Source organism: Alligator sinensis, unplaced genomic scaffold (genome assembly GCF_000455745.1).
Source record: "Alligator sinensis unplaced genomic scaffold, ASM45574v1 scaffold2073_1, whole genome shotgun sequence".
Classification (NCBI taxonomy): domain Eukaryota; kingdom Metazoa; phylum Chordata; order Crocodylia; family Alligatoridae; genus Alligator; species Alligator sinensis.
The window spans coordinates 32,591-50,258 of record NW_005843693.1 but is presented as its reverse complement, the minus strand read 5'-3'; the positions used below and the strand labels follow the sequence as shown (position 1 = coordinate 50,258).

At 56.8% G+C, this 17,668-nt stretch overlaps 2 protein-coding genes across 3 annotated transcripts; one reads left to right on the top strand and one right to left on the bottom strand.

Moving 5' to 3' along the window:
- Positions 1-1,805: 1,805 nt before the first annotated feature.
- On the top strand, positions 1,806-4,472 carry LOC106723373. The gene is made up of 2 exons (XM_014527601.2): positions 1,806-2,691; positions 3,655-4,472. The coding sequence occupies exons 1-2, from the start codon at positions 1,974-1,976 to the stop codon at positions 4,194-4,196; spliced, it is 1,260 nt and encodes a 419-aa protein (XP_014383087.1). The 5' UTR covers positions 1,806-1,973; the 3' UTR covers positions 4,197-4,472.
- A 185-nt stretch (positions 4,473-4,657) lies between these two features.
- LOC102372792 (zinc finger protein 239-like) lies at positions 4,658-12,920 on the bottom strand. Of its 2 annotated transcripts, none has more exons than XM_025195672.1 (2): positions 12,624-12,920; positions 4,658-8,966 (listed from the first exon to the last, which is right to left on the bottom strand). In XM_025195672.1, the coding sequence occupies exon 2, from the start codon at positions 8,950-8,952 to the stop codon at positions 7,942-7,944; it is 1,011 nt and encodes a 336-aa protein (XP_025051457.1). In that variant the 5' UTR covers positions 8,953-8,966; positions 12,624-12,920; the 3' UTR covers positions 4,658-7,941. The 2 variants fall into 2 exon arrangements, with proteins under 2 accessions (XP_025051457.1, XP_006039139.1); XM_006039077.3 differs by having other exon boundaries at positions 4,660-8,963.
- Positions 12,921-17,668: the final 4,748 nt, after the last annotated feature.

Sequence of the window (17,668 nt, the reverse complement as noted above, 5' to 3'; positions counted from 1 at the left end):
CTATTGCATAATTCCCCGGGGTGTAGCTGGTGAGTGGGAAGAGGATGTCCTTCCTGCAAGAAGGGAGGGTAGGTGTGGGGAGGGGCGGGGATTGTGGGTGGGTGTGGACCCCCCTGCCACATGCTCTGCACCCCATGGTACACAGCCCCCACCGCCAGAGGGGTGGTCCCAGCTGCAGCAAGCACAGCCCCTGGCAGTGTGCAGCTCCAGTGAAACCCCAGGGGCTACATGTAGCTCCTGCCTGCAGTGGAGGCAGCCCCCCGGGATTCACTGGAGCCATGTGCTGCTGCAGGGGCTCTGCCTGCTGCAGCCAGGAGTGCCCAGAGGGCCTGCTGTGTGGTGGCAAGGGCTGTGAGCAGTGGGGCATGTGGCTATGGGGGCTGTGCTGGGGGGTGGCACATGGCCCCCCCCACACACAAACCCACCCTCTCCCATATCCACACCCACCCACACAGACACCCCCCATACTTTCACAACTCCCCCTCACCCACCCACAAATCCCTCCCATGTGCACACCCCACGCCGCCCTCCAACCACACCCCCACACACAAGTACCTGCATATATTTCTTAAGAAGGTTCAAATAGTGTTATATTTAATTTGTAAAAAAGATAGAAAGAAAGAAAAGAACATTTTGAATCATTTTGAATTTTCTTGTGCATCATTTGGACATTTCTGCGCCTCGTTCCCTGGGGTGTACCTGAGCATGAGGCTCCAGCCCTCTCTTGCCTGCCCCTCCCCAGCATGCCCCTAGCAATGTATCTCTGAGTCTCAGAGGAGGAGGAGCAGCCCCTGCATTTTTCCCTGGCAGAGGATTTCCCTATTCAGAGCAGCAAAACAAGGGGGCTACAAAGCTGTTAGAGAAACCAGAAAGCCTGACTTGGCCCCATCATACCCCGCAGCCCCTGGGAACCCAAAGCAGGGGTCCAGGCAGACCCATCCTCACCCCTGCACCCCAAGTCAGGGAAGTGCGCTGCAGACGCTGGTCTTTGGGTCTCCGGCCCTGCTCACAGCAGGGAACTGCAGTGCATTAGGCAAGAAGCAAGGACCGTCACAGCCAGAGCACTCCCACCCCGCTGCGCTGCAGTTTAACAGACAGGCAGGTATCGCTCTGTGATTCACCAGGCCTTTCAAGGGGGTCAAGTCAAACACAGGCCCCACTGTATATTTGTTTTTTTGGCCAAATGCTCTTCCGGCAGACGTTCAGCAGCCCCCCCCGAGACTGACGCCGTTCCGGCGTTACCGCACAGTCCCGCCACCGCATGGTTATTTTTAGACACTATGTCGCCGTAGCAACGAGCAAGCACACAGCAGCCGGTTGCTAGGCGCAGCGCTCGTTGCTACTGCGCAGTTCCGTCCCCGTGACGGCTCAAGCCAGGCGACGCTACGTCGTCGTAGCAACGACCTATGGCACAGTAGGTCATTGCTACGGCGACGTAGCGTCTTGTGTAGACGTGCCCAGTAACGCTCGTGTTAGACGTCACTCCCAGTCAGCCCTGCGACGACGGAGCCGGCCGAGCTCAGCCCCAGGGCCCCGGGGCCGGGAGACTCTCCAGCCCCAACCTCAGGTCCTTAACAGCCTGCAGGCACTTTGTGCCCTAGGGCACAGCAGCAGGGAGCCTGGGAGGACTCTTGGCCTCTGCTGCCCCTGCACCAGCCTGCCTGCCTGCCTGCCTGCAGCCCAGCACTGCTGCCTGGCACTGCAGTGTGGCGCGGCTGCCAGGCTTGCACCCTCCACGCCTGCAGCACCCAGGCCCAGCTGCAGGCAGCTCCTCGCCACTGGGGCCAGCTCCAGCTGCCCGCAGCTTCCCCCAGCAGCCTGCCCGGAGCCTGCAGGTCCTGTGGGACATTGCCTCGCTGCATCGCTGCCAGTCCCGTGCCGGACCTCCGCGCGGGGCGCTGCAGGCAGCTGCCTGGGCCCGACAACACAGAGACAGCCGCGCGGAGGCCCGGAGAGCCGACGTGGGAGCCCCGATGGCCTCGTCGTCGCCTACGCTACTCCCCGCCACCCGGGGCGCCAACTGGTCCATGGAGGAGACGGGAGACCTCGTGGCACTGTGGGGCGAGGAGGACGTGCAGCGGCAGTTCGCGCTGGGCGGGCGCTCCAATGTCCACGTCTATGAGGGCCTGGCGTGCCGGATGCGGGAGCGCGGCTATGACCGGACAGCGCAGCAGTGCCGCATAAAGGTAAAGGCCTTGCGGGCACAGTGGGTTTCCATCTCTGACCACAATCGTCGGTCGGGGAGTGCACGCAAAACCATGCCCTTTATGCGGCAACTGGACGCCATCCTCACGCCCCGGGACCCAAGCTGCATCCATGCGCACAGCACGGGTAGCCTGGCCGAGCCCCCACCCCAGGCTGGCATCCGTGGTGACGGGTCACCGGGGGAGGGACCCTCGGGGCGCCAGCAGCTTGTCCAGCCTGGCTCCCCAGCTGCAGCCTCCACCAGCAGCTCGGGGAGCCTGGCCCAGTGCCTGCCCCAACAGCTCCACAGCCTCAGCCCCAGCCAGGAGGCACAGCCAGCCATGTCACCGCTGGCCATCAGCAGTGCCAGCTCCTCCCCAGGAGGGGCCCCTATCCAGGCGCCCGTACTCTGCGCCCCACCATCCGACGAGTCTGCCGGAAGCCTCACGCTGTTGCTGCCAGCCAGGATCCAGCCGAGCCGTCGGGTACACCAGCCCCGGCCACGTGGTAAGCCCTGCGCTGGGGGACAGCCCTCCCTGCCCTGGCCCCTGCCCCTGCCCCTGCTCCCCCTCCCCAACCAGCCTTCCCACTATCCCCTGGCCCCCAGGTTCCCCCCCACCACAGCATGCAACAAAACTTTATTGAGCAGCTAGGCAGGCACAGACTTCTCACACACGGAGGAAGGGGTTGATGCCAGCAGTGATGTCCTCTTCTGCAGCAGGGGACAGGGACAAGTAGCAGAACCGCAGGTAGCCCTCCAGGCAGTGGCGGAGGTTGCGGGGCAGCCGGGCTTGCCCCCTGCGCTGTTGAAACTCAGGGCCCTGTGCCAAGTGCGCAGGTTCGCCCAGGGCAGCATGGCGATCAGCAGCAGCAGGGCGTAGTGGGTCGGGCACCCCGTGGTCCACACAAACAGCTCCCCATACAGCACCCAGGAGACACGTAGCAGAGGAACTCTTGGGGCACAGTACCAGTGTGAGAGTGGGGGGGGCCTGGCCTCGGGGCACCTCCCTAGGGAAGTCCCCTGCAGAGAGGGCAGGGGTGGGGGAAAGTCATCGTCCCAGTCGTCCAGGAGCCCTGCACCCCCCAAGCCTGGGTGCCATGGCCTGGACGGCAGCACAGAACAGCTGGCCTACAGGAGCAGGGGGATGCACAGCGGGGTCTGGAGCCACAGCAGCAGGTGCTGCCAGGAGCCTGGCCTGTCTCACCCTGGGAAGGGGTGGTACGGGAAGCAGCTGCCTGCAGCCAGCATCCAGCGGGCCACAGACCTCAAGGGACTGAGCAGGGATGGAGGGCTTAGCCAGTCATCACCTGGGTCCGGGTCTGCCCACCCGACTTATCATCATCTCTGGGCACCTGTGCACGACCAACCCCTGTTCTGAGGCTGGGCACTACGTGGCCCCTGGTACAGAGCATTTTATCTCATAAATGTTACAAAATCTCACAAACAGCTTCTTTTTCATGGCTCTGCAGGCCCTGCAGTTGCATGTGGCGGAGAGGCTGCACGTGGCAACCAGGATGTGGGTTCAGAGTCACCGCCGCCCACAGCCGGGGCCCTGCGGATGCGCCGGCTCCGCCAAAGGAGGTCCCAGGACAGGACCCTCCGCCTGGACCGGCTGGTTACGGCATCAGAGGACCGTCTGGTGGACACACGGGCCTGGCGGGTGGAGGATGTGGCCCGCCAGGAGAGGTGGCGGGCGGAGGATGTGGTTCGCCAGGACAGGTGGCGGGCGGAAGACATGGCTCGCCAGGACGCAAGGGACCGGCGCGAGGAGGTGCGGGACCGGCGTGAGGAGGCGCGGGACCAGGCAGAACGGGAGTTTCGGACGCAGTTCCTCACCCTGGAGCGTGAGTGGGTGGAGGCCCTGCGGGAGCAGAGTGCAGTCCTGGGCAGGGCAGTGCAGGCCATGGAGGATAACCGCCGGGTGCTGGACACCCTGATGGCCCTGGCAGTCGCCCTTGTGCCTCCTGCTGACCGGCCCCGAGCCCGGCCCCAGCCCCAGCCCCAGCCCTAGCCCCGCCTGCCCCCTGACAGTCACACACTGCCAAGCAGCAGGCCTCCCCATGGGCCTGGGCAGAGGTCCAGCACCACCTCCAACAGTCAGGACCCCTGTCCCGGCCCCCGCCCCAGGTCCGCTACCACCCAGCCGCCATGCCTGGGCCCAGGCCCACCACTCGCCCCAGCCCCACACAGGCCTGGAGCTGGAGCTGCTTGCAGCAGGGCCAGGACCGCATGCCAGCCCTGCCGGCCCTGGCCATCGGCTGCTGGAGAAGGAGCTGTCCATGCCAGGGGACCAGCAGCTGCCGTAGTCTCTGGGCAAGGATTCCCACCCACTGGACTCACCGTGAAGTGTGTACCCATGGGGGAACAGAGAGAAGCTGGGGTGCTGGGCATCTGTCTGTCCCTGGGCTCTGCCCCTTAGGCACCCCATCCCACAGCAACCCATGCCAGCAAGGCACACAGACATACCACAGCACTCCACTTGTAAATAGTTTGCACAGGGAAAAGGATGTTTTATTGTTGGTGGGTGGGATGGGTGGTGGAGGAGCTGTCTTGTTAGAGAGCGAGGGGGAGAGGGAGGGGGAGGGGGCTCTGTTTGTTGGGATGGGAGCGGGGAGGGGGGTTTGTTTGCTGCCAGGGAAATAAAAACTGCTGTTTGGAGATGTGTGTGCAGTGAGCGTGGTGCTGGGGGTGGGCAGGGGAGCCTGGGGGGGTTTGTGGGTGGCTGTGTAACCAGGCTACAGCAGGGAGTGCTGGAGGAGGTGGTCAGCCAGCACCTTCGGCACCCGGTGCCCTGGCCCCTGCTGGCAGGTATGCGGCTGTCCCGGGGCCTCAGCAGGGATGCGGCTGCCGATATTGCTGCCACCGCAGCTGGTGCTCCCGCTGCCAGGCGTCCTTTGCCCACTGCACCTCCTCCACCCAGGCCAGGCAAAACAGCTCCCCCCAGGCCTTGCAGATGTTATGCAGCACGCAGGCTGCAACAATGACCCGGGGGAGGTTGTCTTCAGTGAACAAGGCGGGCAGTGAGGCTGTGGCAGTCCCTTGAGATGGTTGAAGGCACACTCCACCAGGGTCCGGGTCTGGCCAGGCATCGGTTAAAGTGTGCCTGGGAGGCGTCCAGCTGGCCAGTGTAGGCCCACATGAGCCAGGGGAGGAGCGGGTAGGCAGGGTTCCTGATGAGGAGGGGCGGGACCACCCAGCTGCAGGTCCAGCACCCGCAACATGAACCGGTCTCTCTGCACCAGCACTGGCAGGGCAGAGTTGTGAAACACGCAGGCATCGTGGGCACTGCCCACCCAGCCAATGCTCACATTGATGAAGGTGCCATGGTGGTGCATGACGACCTGCAGCACCACCAAGTGAAAGCCCCTCCAGCAGTAGTAGGGCTGGTTGCCTTGCGGCAGACAGGTGACAGGGATGTGGGTCCCGTTCAGGGCCCCAGTGCACTGGGCAAAGCCCAGTGCATGGAACCCTACCACCACCACAAGGGGGTTGTGCACCCAGAGCACCGTGTATCCCAGCACATCCTGAAGGGTGGGCACTGCTCCAGGATGGCGTCCCCACTGGTGGCCTTGCCCACACCAAATAGGTGGCCTGCTTCAGATGCGGAGGTCCAGGAAGGTGACCTAGGTCATCCTGAATGCCTCTAGCCACTGCTCAACTTCCCAGGTGCGCTGAACAATGTGCAGCCACCAGTCCTGGCTGACCCAGGGGGCCCAGAGGCAGCAGGGCTGGAGGCCCAGGAGGGTGAGGGCAGCCCCAGAGGCAGCATCATGGAGGGCATCATCGGCATCCCTGCCAGGGTCCAGCCAGCTGGATGGGATCCAGATGGCAGGTGCATGGCTGCAGAGGCCCTGGGACAGTGTGCAGTGGTCGGGCAGGCAGTCGCTGCACTTGGGGGATTTGGAAGAGCCAGAGGTCAGTGCAGCAGGCCAGCAGGGCCAGTGTGGCAGCCAGCAGAAGCTCCAGGCACTGGTCATCGCTGCCAGGGGCAAGGGCCAGAGGAGCTATGGTGAGGGGAGGCAGAGGCAGCAAGGAGAGAGCTGCCGCATGCTGCCCCTGTGTTGCACATGCTGTTTGTGGTTAGGAAAGTGACTGGCCAGGGAGCAAGGAGTGGGGCTGGCTTTTAAAGATGGCTGCCAGCTGCTTCTTTCTGCCTTGCACTGCCCCTGGTGGTGGCAGGGGCCCATTTCAGGGCCACAAGACATGACAAGAGTTTGCTACTGGGAGCAGCAAATCTGCTCCCACATCTCTGCACATGTAGATGCCTGCCTGGGAGCATTTACTTATTAGTAGTTTACTCGCAAGTAAACTGGTCCTGCATCAAATGCATGTGTAAACACACCCTGTGTTTGTGATGTATTCAAAATCCTACAGCACAGCTGGGATCCTCATGAGTCTGATACAGGATCACATAAATTAAAAGTATGATTCCTAAACACAAATAACCGAGTCCACCTGGTCATATGACTCCCTACCTGGTCACATGACCCCCTGGGAAGGCCTTTCAGGCCATGGGAATGCTTCTGTGTGGGAACTGAGGGGAGGAAAAGAATCACTGAAAAACCTTCTCATCCTTGCTAACAACCCCAGATAACAAAGAAGCTCAAAAACACCCCAGCTTTTTTACTGTCTTTGTCACTATGCTTTATAAAAGAAAAGGACAAAAATAAGTGGCCTTCAGTGCTATCCAGAGCAATGGGTACCCAAAGTGGGGACACAACAGCTCAAAAATCCCTCTGCTAACAAAGGGAATAGTCCAGATAACAATACTCTGGGTCATCCTAGACTAGGAAAAATGGTGGGTATCCAGTGTAGTGGGTAGGGGGAATATGTTAGCCGATGCCCGTCATTCTTCCTGATCCGGGCAAATCCTCAGGGGCTGGGGCTGAAGTGGATTTTCTAGGCTTCCCGGCCTTTCTACACCTTTGAGAAATCAGTCTTGTTTCAGTGGTGCTTTCTCAATGTAGAGGAGGCAGGGAAGATAGGCTTAATGGGAGCTGGGAAGGGGACACAACAGCCATAACTTTGTCCTTTCCTATGCCATAATCCCCAAATGCTCAATAATCCCTGTAACTTTCTTTCTCTGGCTGCCACTCTCCAGCACCCCAAACATTCAGTCCCCCAGTTCCCTGCCTTCTGGTCCTCTAGCATTTGATCCTGCCAGAACCCTGTCCACCAGGGGATTTGGAGAAGGCAGTGTTGGGAAAGGATTATCAGCTGTCAGGGACACTCACCCAGCAGGAAGCAGCTTCAGATAAGTGGGCAAGGTCAAGCTCAGGAGCTGGTAGAGATGACAACAGGTATCTAGAGGCCTGGTCCATGTGTCCCAGCCACCATGGAAGAGAAAGTGTGCACAGGAAGGCAGAAAGCAGGAGGGGGGTATCCTTAGAAGGCAGAAAGAAATTAGTTGAGCAGCCAGGGCAGCAGCAGGTACTTACAGGGTTTGTCCTTCTCTGCCTGGGGTTTGCTCATCCCAGGTGGAGCAGGAGGGTCACTGATCAGCTCAGGATCAGATGCTGCTGTATCCTCAACCCAGAGGTGCTTGGGGAACAAGTGCCACAGGTGTGTGGGGGAGTTAGGAAATGCATTTGTTTTTAACTTTGACCAGGACTTCAATAGGATTTCGGTGCATGGTGCAATCTCACAGGTGATCTCCTCCTGCGGTATGTTCTGCGTGGAAGGCATTAAACGGGACATTAAGCGTTAAGCCACATGCCTTTGCTGCTGCCTCATCCAATCAGGAGCTTCTCCCACATTCACGGTCTGTCTCCCGAGTGGGTTCTCTCATGTGAAATAAGGTCTGAGCTTTGGATGAAGCTCTTCCCACAGACGAGGCATTTGTAAGGTCTTTCCCCCGTGTGGATCCTCTGATGTTTAATGAGGTTGGAGCTCTGAATGAAGCTCTTCCCACAGTCAGAGCATTCATAGGGTCTCTGTCCCGTGTGGATACGCTGGTGTTTGATAAGGTTTGAGCTGTGATTGAAACTTTTCTCACACTCAGTGCATTTGTAGGATTTCTTCCCTATGTGAAGTTTCTGATGCATCATCAGCTCTGAGCTCTGACTGAAGCTTTTCCCGCAGTCGAGGCATTTATAGGGCTTCCGGCCTGTGTGGATTCGCCGATGCTTAGTCAGGTTTGAGCTGTGATTGAAACTCTCCCCACATTCGAGGCATTTGTAGGGTTTCTCCCCCGTGTGGATCCTCCGATGCTTAATGAGGTTGGAGCTGTGGCTGAAGCTTTTCCCACAGTCGGGGCATTTGTAGGGCTTGTCTCTCGTGTGGATTCTCCGGTGCGTGATGAGCTCGGAGCTCTGAATAAACCTCTTCCCGCAGTCAAAGCACTTGTAGGGTTTCTCCCCCGTGTGGGTTCTCTGGTGCCTAAGAAGGTTTGAGCTCCGATTGAAGCTCTTCCCACAATCAAGGCATTCGTACGGGCTCTCCCCCGTGTGAGTTCTCTGGTGCCTAATCAGGTGCGAGCTCCAGTTAAAACTTTTTCCGCACTCTGCACATGCGTATTTTCTCTCTTCCACGTGGCCTCTCTGCTGGACCATGGTTCCATGGAGATCTTTACCTCCCCCTCCACAAAGCCTGGATTCCTCTACTGTGGGTGATCCCAGAGGCCTCTCTGGGCTATACCGATTCCCCCAGACTTTTCCTGGCCTACAGGTCTGGGAAACATTCCCTTTTGATCTTCCCAACAGCGTTCCTTGTGTTTCCATTTGCTTGGTGCCTTCCTGCTCTGGAGTCTTCTCTTCACTGTCACTCATGGTCTCCTCATCTGCTGAAATAAAGAGGTAAAGGCTGAGTGCAAGTCACTCCCTGAGCCGAGTATCGTGGAAGGAAGACCAAGAGCAACCCAGCAATTGTTCAGAGCTTCCAGAGCACAACAGAAGAGACAGTACCTGGTTAATCTAGGAAGTTCCATCCAAGAGGGCTAGGTAGTGCCTTGAGTAAAGAGAAAGCAAGCAACTTCCTCTTAGAAATGACCAGAGCCATCGGAAGGGAGCAGCTAAAGAAACAACTCCCCCATACCCTTGGCAACCCTTATGGATGGAAAGATAGCTACTGATCACATTTGCTTCCATCCAGGGTCATTCCTCTGTGCCACTTACAGTGACAGTGAACTGGTGCTGGTGACATTAGATACAGATCTGACACAGAAATATGTTCCAGGAGGGTAAGTCTAGGAGTACCAGGAGGGTAAGGCTAGGAGCAGTATTGTCAGTCTCAAACATTCAACCTCCAGTCATAAGTATATTTTTTAAACATTCATAGACTAGTAAGACAGCAAACTGGGAGTACAGGGACTTCTCACCTGTGTGACTTCAGGAGGAGGTCGTGTACCCAACCACCACCAATGCATGTTGGAGCACTGCTGGCACCAAAACTCCCTTCTAGCTGCTGGGTGCTCTGCACCCTCTCCCACCCCCTGGTATAGGGAAGCTGCAACACCCTCCTGCCCTGTATCATTCTCCCACCTCCCCACTTCCCTGCCCATCCTCCCCTCACATTTATGGTCTCTCTCCAGGTCTCCTCGCCCCAACATCTTCCCTCCCTTCCCTGTTTCTCCTCAGCTGCATCCCTCTCATCGACTGCGGCAGCGGGGAGCCCTGGTCAGCCTTGCTGTGAGACGGGCAGGAAAGGGGATGGATCTGAGGTGCTTGGGAACGGGCAGCAGCAATGGAGGGCAGTGAACTGGTGCAGAAAGCTTGCCTGGGCAGTACATGGGATGGGGTAAAGCAGCTGTGCTCACAGTTTTGGCTCCACGGGCCAGATAGAACAGTGTGGATCTGGTCCATGGGCTGGATCAGGCCTCACACTACCCCTTCATGTTGGGATCAGGCCCTGTGGCCCCAAGCTACCCCTGCCTGGCTAAGATCAGGCCCCAGAGACCCACACCAGCTCTGCCCAGGTCCTGTGTGCCGGGATCAGGCTCTGGGGTCCTGCGCTGCCTTGGCCCAGCCCCCAAGCACCAGGGATGAGCCCAGCACAGGGTCGTGGCCCATGGGGTTCCCCAGCGATGTATGGTAAGTCCTACAGATCAGATGATACAATGCCAGAGGAGAGATCCGACCCATGGGCTTAAGGGTTGAGCAACCCTGGGATAATGTATGGCTGGAAATCTTAGTCAAGAGATTTTCCTTCCCTTCCTCACCCATGGTTTTGCCATGCTGCTCTGCTGTTGGCAGAAAATTGTGGCCCCATTTTCATGCCAAGGACAGCTGACACTCGTGGCAGGGAAAACGGCCACCACATAGGCCATTTGTCAGTGGTTGTAAGGACCGTCTGGGGAGAACCCCTTTGCTGAGGGCTAGTTACTGCTGTAGCATTGTGGTAAGGGATGGAGGGGTTTTTTTTTGTTTTTTTTTTGGGGGGGGGGGGGGGGTTAGGTAACCTGGATTTTGCTTGGAGGAGAAGGAAGCTTGTTATGCACAGAGCAGCATCAGCAAAGCTGAACAGGGGACTTGTCTCCCAACCCCTCCATCCAGCCTTGCCTGACCAAAACTGGCTGATTCTTCCCTTAACATCTGAGAGATACTGTTCCCTCCAATGGGGCAAGCTATGATATATGGAGGAAACCCTTTGATTCTCAATTGTCAGGGACAAAACGTTGTGTTTAATACCCTTCCCCTATCTAGTACCCAGAAGGGCATATCACTTCTAGTCTGGCCTCCTGCATCACAAGGGCAAGAGAACGACACCTGCTCGTCCCAGCATTCATTCACCTGTGTAAAGCCTGTCTTCCTGCAAGCCTTGATCTGAAGATATTAAGAAACAGAGAAGCCACCACTTCCCCTGCTGGTTTCTTCCAAAAGCGTCTCACCCTCCTGTGTTAAAAATGGAAAGCTTACTTCTAATTTGCATTTGTCTGGTTTAGTTTCCAGCTACTACTTCTTGTTATGCTTTTTTCCTTCAACAGATTAGACAACCTCTTATTACCCAATATATGAATCCCAAAATCAACTCGGCAATTTGAGGCAATCGTTCTCCTCTAAAACTGAGGAAATATTTTAATGGTTAATGGAGTTGAGAAACAGGTGAATTTTTTAGGTGATTTGCAATTGTTTCATAAGAGAGAGAAAAAATGAGAATGCTGAGATTTACCCAATGTGGCTAATAATAATAAAAAAGGCAACATCTAAGGTAGCTTTATATTAAAAGTGGGTATTCATAGAAAGTGCATTATATGCACAAATAATAAATTAATATTCTACAAGTCTAAATTGATCAAAATCAAATCAAAGGAACAACTGAGAGCGGTATTTGACTACTGTAAAGAAAAGGGGCATAACTGATGGGAATTATGTTGCCATATTAGAAAATGATATGGAATAACCACAAAATCTGGAGGAATTCAGATATCCATATAACTCACAAAACCTTTATTTAAAAAAAAAGCTGCTAGGGCAGTTCCATTAGGCACACATACTTAAGCTGCACTAACTCACGTGTCTCTGGACAGCTTATTTGTGATACTTGTGCGCACGTACATTAGGATCTAGTCTCTAGGGACAGTGTCGCACACTACACTTTATATTACAGTACACCAAAGTTATCTGAACCTTGTATTTGAATGGCAACTGTATTTCTGTAACTTGTAACTGCTGTTATTTTATACCCCGCTGTTCTCTTTTTAAGCTTTACTGTGTTTAACATCTATACTGGTGAGTTTGGGATGGTTTTGCATTGTGCATCCAAAGCTAGCACAAGCAGGTTCTCACATGATGTTGCAGTTTTGATTTATCTGAATGATTTCAGGGACCCCAATGGCTCTTCAGCATGTGCTTTTCAGAGGGGTTTGGATAATTAAGGATGTACTGTATCCCAGGACCCTGTCTTAGGTTGTCCCTCCACAGCAGATCTGTCTCGTGGATCGACGCCACCCAAGTCTTACCCGTTTCTGATTAAATCAAAAGGATACCTCCTTCCCACCACTGATTTATATCATGATACAGAATAACATGCTTTAAATGAAGAATAACCCTAAACACAAACTCATATTCCCCTCCTTTCCATGTCACCTTCTCTGTCCTCCCCTTTCTCTTTCTTCCACCATCCGTCTTATTTTTCCCCCCTCCTTTCCTGACAATTGAAGCAAAGGGGAAAACCCCACTGGGTCATATTCAGGCTTCACCTGAAGTCCATCTTCCCTTTCCCTATCTCCTTGCTCGAATACCCTGGTCCGGCTGATGGAGCAGCCCCTAGCACAGTTGCTGGAAAAGTTAGGGCATCTGTTTCATGCAGCACTAGCCCCCAAGGTGCATGCCCAGGAACTGCACCAGGGACTGCCCCTTAGCTACTGAGGACTAGTCCTAAAACACCCACAGGTGCAATCCCAACAGATTTCTAAGTGCTGCTACAGCTCGGCCTGCCGTGTGTGCTGAGAGCCCCTGTTCTGCCTACCCCCAGCACCTTCCCCCAGGTCTCTTTCCATTACCTGGAGCCTCCGGCTCAGCAGCTGGTGTTGGCAGAGTCTGGGGTTGCCAGAAAAAGTGCCCCCAGGCTGGGCACAGAGGCTGGCTGCGAGGCAGCGCTCTCCCCAGCAGCTGCTCAGCCCCGGCTCCCAGATCACAATGGAGGAGGTAGCAGTGTTTGACCCAGGAAGAAAAACAGAGGGACAGGAGGAGCCTGGCTTCCCCCTGCGCACAAGAGCCAGAGAAGTCTGGATGTGAGCGACTGGCACCCGCAGGCCCCAGGGCAGCATCACTGTGCAAGCCCACCCCAGCCCCACGCAGCTCCCTGCCCTTTAGCTATAGAAAACTGCACGGTTTCACGCACACACAGGCAGTGTCACATGCAAACCTGTCCCCTGCAGCAGGAAGTGTTTCTCCTTCCCTGCAGGAGCTCTTTGCTGCTGCCTGGAGTCCAGCTGGCCGGGCAGGGTAGACGTGCACCTTGTAGGCTAATTAAATAAGCTATAAGTAAAGCACAAGCTTTCCTGGGCTCAATCTTACTTTGGGCATTGTCCTTTGCAAGATCCCAGAGGTGCAAAAAGGAAGAAACTGATGCTGACTATTGCAACGAGACTCTCCCATTCAGGACACCCCCCTCCTGCCCATCCAAGGTGCTCCATGCAGGGAAGACAGACCATTTCCCTGCAAAAGAGCTGGGGACCCCAGACCCAAGGAGAGAGATGCTCCCTCTGATCTCAGATGAAGCTGAGTTGGTTGCTTATTCCCCAGTTCCTTATTCCTGGTTCCCTATTCCTTATTTCAGGCTGCCGGTTCCTTTTCCAAAACTAATCTAGACCCAATAAAAGCTTGTTATTAATGAATTACACATCCTAAAGAGAGAGAATTTCATTAACTATGCTTATGTACTAATTAATATGTAAAATAATATCCCGCATCAAGTACAGAGCCCTAAATGAAGGCCAGATTAGGATGGGATTATGGGGCAAAATACTTCTTCGGCCACCCCAAACTTCCTCTCAATGCCATGGGGGGACTGTCCCAAAAAGCCCTGAGCACAGTCCTGCCCGGTCCAAAGCGTGGTTTGACTGTGCCCATTTTACGAAGTATGATGGCTCGAATAAAGAACTGGATTTTGGGCTGGGATTCTGGATGGAAATCCATTTGGGCCAGCTCACACCATGGCTCTGTGACACAAGGGGACTCTCCTGGACATATCTGACCAGAGACTTGCTCAGCCCAAAACATGCTTTGGCCATGCCAGGCTGCCAACTGATAATCCCCCCACAACCACCGTACTAATTATATGGGCTTGAATTAAGAACTGGTTTCTGGGCTGGGATCAGAGATGGAAATGCTTCTTGGGCCACCCAAAACCATGAGACTATGGCACTGGGGGACTCTCCTGGACATCTCTCACCAGAGTCTTGCCCGGCCAAAACACAATTTGATTGTGCCAGGCTGCCAACTGACAACCACCCCAGCCACGGTGTTAAGTATATGGGTTTGAATTAGGAGCAGGAATTTGGGCTGGGGTTATAGATAGAAATAAATACTTCTTGGGCCAGCCAGGCTGCCAACTGATAGCACCCCAGCTACTGTGCTAAATACATGGACCTGAATAAGGGTGCAGTGATGTGGTTCAGGGGTTTGCCCCAGCTTTGTGCAGTGAAGACGTTTTGGTCACGTGTCTGGGGGGTGCTGGGGCAGCCCAAGCTCGGGGGGGGTAGAGAATGGGAAGGGTTTCGAGCGGCAATGGCAGGGCTCCCAGTGCTGTTTGTTGGACACTGGTAGTTTGGCCAGTCCCTGCTGCCTGGAAATGGGGTGGACCCTGGGCCCCCTATGTAGGCTGTGGTTGGGAAGGGCAGCAGCGCTGGACTCCTCAAGGAGCTTGTGGGGCTTTCCCAGCCAGTGCCTGCAGTCAGCTTGCTCAGGGGCTCCTGCCTGAGGCTGCTGGAGCAGCCTCAACTGAGGCTGGGGCTAGGTTTTGGTTAGTGACTGAGAACAGGCAGGTATGGAGCTGTCTGTCTGTCTGCTCGGGAGGAGTAGGACCCCCTATTAGTGCTGGATTGCAGACAGAAGTGGGTCGCCTCCTCCACGCTGTTAAGAAGCTGGATGGAGCCTGGGGGCCCCACGTGGTGTTGGATCCAGGAGGTGTTTTGGCAGCAAGGAAATTTGCAGCTGGGCCTACGATGCGGTTGTGGGACCACTACGCCAGTCACTGGAGCCAGGCTGCACAGGGTCTCATGCGGTGCACAGCCCTGTGCTGGGTCCCCTGCGTCTGTTCAGAGAAGGGAGCGCAGAGCAAGGCCATGGAGCCTGGCAGGGGTGTAGCTGTGCGCAGGGCCCCGGTGCCATGCAGACAGCTCCATGCGGTGACCGCCGTGCCCATTCCTTGTGTTGGCTCTGGTGAAAAACATGGTGGTTGTGGCAAAGTGTGTGAGTGGACTGGGCATTTCCGCCCCTGCCCTCAATTTGGGGGAGCGCCTGGTCTGCCCCGAGGGACAGGCGTCCCCAGGCGCATGAACAGTTGTCCTGGGGGACATGGCGGTGCCGCGGGGGGCTGCGGCGCTGGGTGCGGGGGGGCGATGGAGCTGGTCCCCGGGCGTTGCCGCGGCAGCGTTCGTACCATCGCGGCACCGCGGGATTCCAGGCAGTTGCCGGCGGAGGCTGGAGCGGTGCTGCCGGGCGCCCGGGGTCTGCACAGACGGGTAAGTCGGCTGCGGAGAGCGCTGCCCCCCTTGTGCCCCCGCCTGAGGCAACGTGGGTGTCGAGAGGAGGCCTCTTGCCCCAGGGGTTGTCAGAGTCAGACATGAAAGAGCCGCGGGGCCGGCACCCTCCTGCTCCTGGACGAGGTGTCCCAGGGGGACGCGGCCCGACGGGGTGGGATTTGCACCAGCCCCACCAGTGATGGGACCGGGAAGGGCAGTGCGACCCGATCCTGCAGGTTGTGTTCAGCCAAGAGCGGGCACCAGGTCTGTGCCTTTCTCTCGGGGGTGGTTTGTTCCTGTGTAAAGCCCGGAGGGAGGAAAGGGAGCCGAGCCCGGCCGAGCTGCCCCACCCCAAACACCTGGAGATGGGGTTTCTCCTTCTTTTTGAAGAAGGGCAGAATTGAAGCACAAACCCAGATCAATTAATTTATTCCTTGAAATTGCAGTCCAGGGGGAAGAGTAAGTATTTCCTCCATGTTCATGTGATTTGAAATGTCCCGTCTTGTTTCTGTTAGTAATCATCAGGTGTCGTTTGGAGAGGGAAAGCAGAACCGGTTTCGTGGAGGATTTCGCTCTGCGATCTCTCAGCCCAGAGTGAGCAGGTCAGGATCGGTCCTTGGGCAACGCTGCCGGAGGCGCCGGCAGGGGTCGAGCTGGGAGGGGAGCGAGGGGCTCTTGTGCTTTCAGGCCTGTGGCCCGTGTCCATGGAAAAAGTGAAGCATCAAGACGGAGCCGACAGGACCCTGCCCTTGGCGTGAGGGGCTGAGTAACGCTCCCTGCAGTCATGTGTGTAAGACGCAGAAGCTGGGCATGCTCTGGGTGCCACCCCCTGCCGAAGCCGTGATAAGAAATGTTTCTCCTTTAACTCTGTATGTTTTATCTCCAATTCAGAACATCGTTTCTGGCACCGGTGTCGCACCTCTTCCCAGTGCTTCCCGGGACAGGGCTCCCCTCCCCGCCAGGATGGCTGGAGCGCGGTGCACAGCCAGTGTGGACTGGACCCCAGTTACAATTCACTTAGAGCCACCTGTCTTGATGGTGCAGAGAAGGGGATTGGCCTCTCCTGGGTACCAACAGGCATCCAGTAAAGCTCCAGGGACAAGCAGTAACAGCTGTGGGGAGGAAAGAGTCTGGTGGAGGGTGGCAGGAGTTTCCCTTGCATGGCAGGAAAGGGTCAGCAAGGGAAGGTCCAGGAAGAACAAGGGTCCTGGTATAGGCAAGGAGAGAGGGTAAGGGGTGGGATGGAGGAAAAGTGTAGATTTGTTTTGAGGGAAGAGGCTGTGCATGAGGATGGCTTCCAACAGGATGGCATAGTCCTTTTCAGGGGTAGGCGTCCCCCTATTGACGGCAGTGACTGCAGCTTGAGGCGGCGAGGGACATCCATCGGAGGAGAGGCAGGAGACTTTAGTCCAGAGCCAGAGGGAGGAGTGCGGTGTCCCCAGGGCCTGTGAACACCCGCCCAGCAGTGCTCCATCCCCCAGGGCAGGTGAGGGGCCTGCAGCGCCGCGGGGGCTTCCCATCTCTGTGCAGGATATGCAGAAATGGGCAGAAAATCTACCCCTGCAATGTGGGCACACAGCCCCTGGTGCTCCCTCACACCACTTCCAGTGGGGTTAGAGACATCCCCAGGTGCTGACGCTCCCCACCCCTCCCAGCTCAGCCAGTGCTGCCCAGGCTGAGCATGAAGGGAGGCCAAACCTGTGATGCTGCTGGGCACCCACAGGACCCAGGGAAGGGGCCTCTGTCCTCCTCTCCTTGGTATTCCCGACAACCAGGGGTCTCAGCCCCTGGCTAGTCATGTGGGGTGAGAGGGGAGTGTAGGAGCAGGGAGCTGTGTGTCTAAACCAGCTGCAGGTCTTGCACTCTGAGCTAAGGGCTCTCCCACCCCCTGGTCCGGGGGGGGCTGTGGGCGTGGCTCTACCCCAGGGTTCCCCTGCCTGTGTCTTGGATGAGCGGAGGAGGGGGTACATAAGTGTAAAGGGGATGCTTTGAACCCCAGTGGTGGTCAATATGATAATTGCCCCTGTTCGGTGCCAGGATGGACAGGCTGCGGTGGGCGTTGAGGAGGAGGTCGGCCAAGGTGCTCTCCATGGGAGAAGAGAGCAGCAGGGAGCCTGGGCAGGAGGATCGGGTCCCCACCTGCCGTGACGAGGAAGGGCCCATCAGGGCAAGGAGGTGGCTGTGCCCCATCTGCTGCCAAAGAAAACCAGCAGCTCCCAGCGGCAGGGGAAAGGAGAGAAAGAAACCAGCCCCCTCCAAGTCCAGATGGAGGTGGCCGTGGGTGCGCCTGGGCAGGCGGGAGCCAGCACCATCACAGCTCCCGGCACCCGAAGAGCCGTGCAGCTCCCCTCCTGGGGCAT